At 39.8% G+C, this 7,425-nt stretch overlaps 1 protein-coding gene across 1 annotated transcript in view; it reads right to left on the bottom strand.

Annotated features, from left to right (window-relative positions):
* The window catches only part of LOC106525608 (sorbin and SH3 domain-containing protein 1), a gene marked incomplete at its 3' end in the record, with an annotated part of 33,312 nt that extends 25,887 nt beyond the window's left edge, over positions 1-7,425 (bottom strand). Inside the window, 8 exon segments of the mRNA XM_014019903.1 lie at positions 448-584; positions 862-891; positions 975-1,128; positions 2,441-2,544; positions 3,751-3,867; positions 3,942-4,034; positions 4,140-4,176; positions 6,333-7,425. Coding sequence (XP_013875357.1) covers positions 448-584; positions 862-891; positions 975-1,128; positions 2,441-2,544; positions 3,751-3,867; positions 3,942-3,975 — 576 coding nt within the window.

The raw sequence follows: 7,425 nt of genomic DNA, 5'->3' as shown, positions 1-7,425 counted from the left end.
AAAAAGAATAAAAAGGTTTCAGCTTCCTGTCTGGAACAGGAAGTCAGGTTTCAGCTTCCTGTCTGGAACAGGAAGTCAGGTTTCAGCTTCCTGTCTGGAACAGGAAGTCAGGTTTCAGCGGTGCGGCGTTGAGGAGAGGCAGTCCGTGTCAGTAAATGTAAAACTGATCTGCTCTACCCTGACTGCAGCATCAGAGCTGTGGTTCTGTCACCCTGAGGTTGCGGGTTCAAACCCAGGCTGCATCAGGAAGACTGTCCAGTGTTAAACAATGGGTTCTGGTACCAAAAATACGGTTAATGTTCCTGATGAGAGCAGCAGCTCCTGTTAGAAAGCTGCTGCTGCCAATCAAAGCAGACAAACGAAACGTTTATCCAGTGAGCTGCAGCTCCTTCCTGTAAACAAACCGTCCTTTTTGTCCTCATCGGGACAGTTAATCTGGTCGCTCACCCGGACCGGGACAATGGGTTTGTTGAGAGGACCGAGGACGGGGGAGTGCAGCCTTTGTCTCTTCCCGTCCATTTCAGAAACCGGACWGGTGAGGGACCGACCCGAGTCGGTGCTTCTGTCTCTGTCCTGGACCGAGTCTGGACGGAACAAAACAAATTATTTTCAGGAAGTTTACAGAACCAGACAAACGGACGACATGAAAACAGGAAACACTTTTCCCAGCAWGAATTTAACTTTTAACTTMTTATTTCTGTCCCGTCAGAATTAAACTCCACTTTAGCTTCTACAACAGGTAAGATACTGACTGTTCATAACCTTCAAAATAAAATTGTTGYATTGTACCTTTAAGCTTGTAATATAAAACCAAATAATCAGATAAAGAAGTGGTTTTATTGTGAAAATCCAACGTCTTACCTTCAGAGTAAGAGAGACTGTTTTGCTGTTCTGTTGTGAGAAAAACAAACAAACAGGAAGTGAAACGGGCCGAAGCAGAACCGTGAAAACAGCCCGACAGAACCGGTCCTCACCTCTGTTGTGCTGCAGCAGAACGATGGTCGGGTTCACAGAACTGGTGCACGGGTAACCAGAACCAGAACCAGAACCAGGACCGGATTTAACACAGATGTGAGTCTCAACAAAGGACGGAGCTTCGGCTTCTTTTTTACTGCGAGAAAAAATATCCTGAAAACAGCATAAATAAAGAACATGTTCGAAAAAAATAACTTTTTAATTAAATTCATCCTAAAGTTTAAATTATAACTGAATCCTGAGAACGGGATGACTCAGAAAAAATATGATGAAGCTAAAATTAACAGAACAGAAGCTAAAGTCATCGAGAAAGTAGCTAAAAACTCAACAAAACTGTAGCTGAAACTTTGAATTACCAAAATCATGCATAAAAGCTCAAATTAACCCAACAGTAGCTAAAATTATAATTTGCTATTTAATAGCTAAAAGCTAAAGTTAGCACAACAGTATTATCAAAGCTAAAATAAATAAAACTGTAGCTAAAAGCTAAAATTAGCAAMTTTGTAGACGAAAACGTGAATTTGCTGAATTATAACTAAAATCTAAAATTAGCAAAACTTTTGCCAAAAACACAAAATTTGCAAATTAATGGAGAAGAGCTGAAGTTAGTACAACAGTAGCTTGAAGCTAAAATGAATGAACTACAGCTAAAAGCTAAAATCAGCAAAACTAACTAAAAACTTGAATCTGAAAAATTACAACTAAAAGCTCAAATAAGCAACACAGTAGCTAAAATATAAAATTAGCAAATTAGTTGCTAATAGCTAAAATTAGCACAACAGTAGCTCAAAGCTAAAATCCGCAAAACTGTAGCTGAAACCTTGTATTAGCAAAACCATATCTAAGAAGCTAAAATTAGCAAAACCTTTGATAAAATATATAATGAGCAACTTATTTGCTAATAGCTAAATTAGCCTAACAGTAGCTCAAAGCTACAATAAATGTGTGCAGCTGAAATATAAAATTAGCAAAATGATAACCAAAAGCTAAGATGAAAAAAACAGCAACCAATAGTGTAAATTAAAAATATATATTTATAGTAGCTAAAATTAGACAAATTGTGACTAAAATATAAAGAGTAAAACTCCTTTTAAAAACGTAAATAACAGAAGTAGCTAAAAAATAAAACATGGAAGTAGCTTAAAGTTTAATATCGCAGCAAAATTGTACCTAAAAGCTATAATTAGCAAACTGACAGCTAAAAATCTAACATGCAAACAGACGCTAACAAAAAATGTAGCAAAATCAAAAATAAAATTTAGAGTTAGCATGAACAGTAGCTGAAAGCTAAAAGCAGCAGAAGACAAAAATAAAGTCAGTAAAGAAGCAGATTTAGAAGCAAAATCTTAATTAATTTGAGATTAAATTTTATGAACAAAGTTAAAAATATAAAAACAGTAAAACCGTAGAGAAGAAAGAGGAAAGCCATGTGAACCATGACTCAGCAGAACTGACATGAACCCACCTGAGGCTGGAGCTGAACGTTGTTTTCATGATCTAGATGTTCGGAGCTGCTGCCTCCATCAGTCAGTCCCTCAGAGTCTCCGTTAACCTGAGCCGTCCAGCTGACTGAAACAACCAATCAAAACAAATCAAACTAAACCTGCTTCAATCAGCTGATCGGTCCGTCCTTCGGCTGCTTTCTGCACACAGCTGCTAATAAATCCATCAAAAACAGCTGAAAAAAACAAGATCTTCTCCCACAATCTGTGATCTTTGTCACCCAAACAAAAAGCCTTTTCACTCTTTTGTTCCACTGGCCTTTTGATTCCGGCTCCGCAACAATTAAAGCATCTCTGCTGAACCCTGGCCGGCTGCCAGTCCGCTTCCACAGAAACGAGCCCTCAGTCCGGGCGGCCGGGTCCAGAGAGCAGCGTGGGCCGGCTGCAGAGACAAGGGTCTTTGATTCCCGCAGGAAAACATGAGCAACACTTTCCTCKGAACACTCACTGTAAATACAGAGGTTCTGTCTCCTCGCTGTGTTTTTACAACTTAAAGACACAAAACACCAGGTAAATCCCTGCATCAGTTACATCTTTCCTCCACATACTGTTCTGACTAAATATCATCTCAGCAGGTAGTTCTGGGTCAGAGGTTCAGGTCTCCAGGACTGACTCAGAGTAGAGCTGCTGCTCCACATCCAGAGAAACCAGTTCACACGGTTCATCAAATAAAATAAATTAATTAAATAATAATATAAATGGTTCTGATTAATACTTAGGCCTACACAGTGTAAAATAATATTATAAAAGTATTTTTAAGTTTCTGTTAGAGGAACTTTACCTGCTGAGAAAATGTTAGCTAATATTAGTTTCATCCTATAACCAGGTATAAAGAGAACATTTTCTAAGTGTTGACTGGTAAATATTTATTATTATTATTATTATTATTATTATTATTATTATTAATGACTGTAAGAACTAATGAGGGTCTCGATGTGCCAGACGTATGTCAAGCACTTTAAGAGCAATTTTGACTCRTGTCTGAGCTCAAAGTGCACAAGCATCCAACTTGAAGAGTTGGACACGATTTGATGCTGAAATTGCGTTCAGTTTGAACGCAGCGTAACGGTGGAAGAGATAGGTGGGACTCAGTCTGGGGCGGGGCGGGACTCGGTCCAGGGTGGGGCTCGGACCAGGGCAGGCTCGGACCAGGGTGGGGCTCGGAACAGGGCGGGGCTCGGACCAGGGCGGGGCTCGGTCCAGGGCGGGGCTCGGACCAGGGCGGGGCTCAGTCCAGGGTTATCTACCTCTATGACAGACAGATGTGACTCACCTGTCGGTGGGATGAGGTTCGGTTCTTCATCAGTTAAGTCTTCGTCCTCGACGTGGACGAGCGTCGCCCTCAGAGTCACGACTCCTTTCCCTTTACAAACTCTGCTCGGGTCCAAATCTGAAAAGAGACAAACTTTACTTTGATTTTCACAGAATTTTTATAATTTAAAGAATAAAAAGAGGAACGCTGACCTGCGGAGGGAATCATGTCCGGACAGCCTTTCATGGTTTTTAACGGTGTGATCCTGACAGCGCTGACGGCTCGAGGTCCTGGTTTACCCCGAACTACAAACAGAAAAACTGACAGATGTCAAGTACAAGAAACTTTTTTTAAGCTAAAAACAAAAACGTTTTTTATCTAATCTGAAAGAGACTTGAAGTTGGACTCACTGGAACTTGGTCTTGTGCTGCCCTCTGCTGGAGAGCCCTGCAGAACCACAGAAAACACCTGAACTCAGGAGTCCGGTCCGGATCATAAGATTTGGACTGAGACTTGGGTGAACGTGACCCTCATACTGATGTTTTTGTCCTTATTTTCATGTAAACATCTGATTCTGAGCAAAGACAGACTTTTGTTTAAAACTTTGTAATTAAAGTTTTGGACGTTACTGTTTTTATTTTTGTTTTTTTTACTAAAGCACATCCAGAACCAGAACCTGACAGATTTCTGACTCGTGTCCTCCATGTGTTCCCCTTTAAGAACTGGAGAAAATACAGGTTCTGGGCAGAACAAGCGTATGCTAATCTGAGCTGCATTAATGGATCGACACCAAGGCCACCGGAGAGACGCTGTGAAACAATCCCAGTTCTGCTCCGGGCCTCTGGTTCTGCTCGGCCCGTAAAGCTGATTTAAGAGAGTTGTTGTTTTACAGCACTAAGAACCGGACCACACACTCAGACCCTGAGCTCACACAAATACTTTAAAGGATTTTCTTACAAAGACTGGACTGCAGAGTTCAACAAACCACAAACTGTTCAAGGTTTATTTTTAAATTAGAATTAAATTATCCTTAAACGTTCAGTTTGTCTATTGGTTCTGGTTCTGAATCACTTTGTTTTCTTGTTTTAAGTTTTCTTACATTTTCTGCAATAAAAACTACTTTTAGCTGTTTGTAAGTTAAAATGTTCAGCTCATTCAGAAAATGGGTTTTATGAGTTTTGTTGTTTCTATTTTTTACATTTTCTGAATATTTCATCTTTATATAAAATTAAACACAAATATTTTCACAAACTTGTTTTATTTGAAATCTGCAACTGGTTCAGTTTTTCACTTGCTATACTACACCTAGCTTTGCTGTTTGTCATTTATTACAACTGTTCTGATACTTTTAGCTACTGTTCTGATACTTTTAGCTACTGTTCTGATACTTTTAGCTACTGTTCTGATACTTTTAGCTACTGTTCTGATACTTTTAGCTACTGTTCAGCTACCACAAGCTTCTTGGTAGCCCATTGCTACTTTTAGTTTTAAACTATTATCACTAATAGTTTTAAAACTCTTCTGGTACTTTCCGCTACCAATCTTATTCTTAGATGACCTTGTTGTTACTTTTAGCTTCTATTTAACCATTGGTTTTTAGCCAAAATTAGCTACTTCTAGCAATTAGCTGAAATTCTGCTAATCTTGTTTTTTTGCTAGACTAAAATGTCTTAGTTTTTTCTAACCCTTTGCAAATTTCTATTTTAGCTACTATTCTGCTTTTTATTTAGCTTTTAGCTACTGTTCTGCTCCTGTTWTGTTACCTTTAGCTTATATACACCATTCAGTTGATGTTTTCACTACTTTTACACTCTAGATATCCTTTAGCTATTTTTAGTTACAATCTGCAACTTTTAGATACCTTCACATCTTTGTTAGTTTTACCTTCTATTAGTTTTTTGCTAGAATTTTAGCAGTTAGCTAATGTTCTGCTAATGTTATTAGTTAGCATTTAGCTTCTTTTAGTTTTTAGCCAACACTGCTACTTCGTTATCATCCTGTTACTTTTCATTTTAAGTGGATTATTTTCTACTGTGAACTTTTATTTAGCAATTAATTCTTAGCTAACCTTTTCTACTTTTAGCAATTAGTGTTCTAATTCTTTTAGCTGCAAGAACTCAGTTTCAGCATGTTCACACTGTATTTTAGCATTTTACTTTTAAGTTGACTCGGCTACTTTTAGCTTTTATTTACCCATTGGTTCTGCTAATTTTAGCAGTTAGATAGTGTTCTGCTAATCTTATTATTTAGCATTTAGCTTTGTTTAGTTTTTCGCCAACAGTGTGCTACTTAGTTACCATTCTGTTATTTTAATTTTAAGTTGATTCTTTGCTACTTTTAGCTTTTATTTAGCCATTAGTTCTTAGCTAACCTTTTCTACGTTTAGCAGTTAGCTAATGTTCTGCTTCTTTTAGCTACAAGAAGTCAGTTTCAGCAGAGTTCACACTATATTTTAGCTGAAAAGCAGTTTGTTTGTGTGGAACCGAGTCCGTTTACAGGAGCCATAAACACAGTGAGCTACAGAACCGGGCCCAGGACTGATGGTCCAGCTGGAACACTCTGCTAACAGGAYGAGGGGAAAATGGGAGTGATTCCAAACAAACCTCCGGGGGACAGAAAAAAAAAMCCTTCAGCCTTCAGTCTGAGTTGTCCCTGAGCATCTGAAGATGAGTATTTATTCTTCCTCGCTCTCACAAACAGAACAGACTTCCCGCCTCCCAGCAGCGCAGAGACAGMGATGCATCCATCAGTCGGCGTTCCTCGGCTGTGTCCTCGCGTGAACCTGGAAAGACCCGGTTTTACAGCAGCAGAAGAACCGGATCGGCTTTKAGTTCCTCCCAAACCTCAGATCAGAACATGATATTGAGAAGCCGTGTTGTGTTTGCTGGATCACACGGGCCTTTTTAGGAAGGTTCTGAGCAGAACGGGTCAGAGAACRGCAYCCATCAAAGCTTTTCTAAAACACAYCGGGACGAGACAAACAGGAGGAGACTGGATCTGACAAAAACTCATAAAGCTGTTAAACTTTTAACTCAGGAAGCCGCCGGAGACGCCGTTCTTCAGTCTGAGGTCGAGCTTTGCTCAGTTCCAGCTTCTGTTAGCTCGGACCCGTCCACATCGTTAGGTTTGGACCACATGCAGATAAAAACCTACAGATCAGCTCCGAACACAAACATTACCTGCTCGATTCRCACCCGCTCCCTCTGACGGACTGGGAAGGTTCTGAGGGTCTGGTCTGGTCCAGACGGCTCGACCGACCTTGACCCCTCACTATTTAGGGGGCCTGTTTGTTTGTGACAGCAGGCGGGTCCAGATGGACCTGTCACCACATGCCACCTGGGAATGTGGCACCTACTCAACATCTCAGCAGAGCCACGTTAAAAATCCTCAACTCAAGAACAACACYACAGCAGGAAGATTTAACTTCACAGCACAAACGTATTCATGCAGGATTAGATTCACAATAAAACATTAAAAAATAAATTGACAACAGAAGGACTTAATAGTCCGTGATGAATCAATATCACTGCCTTGCACACCAAAGCTTTGAGCTAAGATGTGTGATCAGCTAGTTGTTGAAGCGTGTAGCATGGAGGACTGAGAAAGAGACAAACGACTGGGTCCAGGTTAAGCTAACCAAACAAAAACTCATTTTATCTTGATTTAAAAGTATAACTCTTCTTCAAAACTAGCAGA

Source organism: Austrofundulus limnaeus, unplaced genomic scaffold, assembly GCF_001266775.1.
Source record: "Austrofundulus limnaeus strain Quisiro unplaced genomic scaffold, Austrofundulus_limnaeus-1.0 Scaffold235, whole genome shotgun sequence".
NCBI lineage: Eukaryota > Metazoa > Chordata > Actinopteri > Cyprinodontiformes > Rivulidae > Austrofundulus > Austrofundulus limnaeus.
The sequence above is the reverse complement of the archived record's forward strand: the minus strand, read 5'-3'. Positions and strand labels throughout refer to the sequence as shown.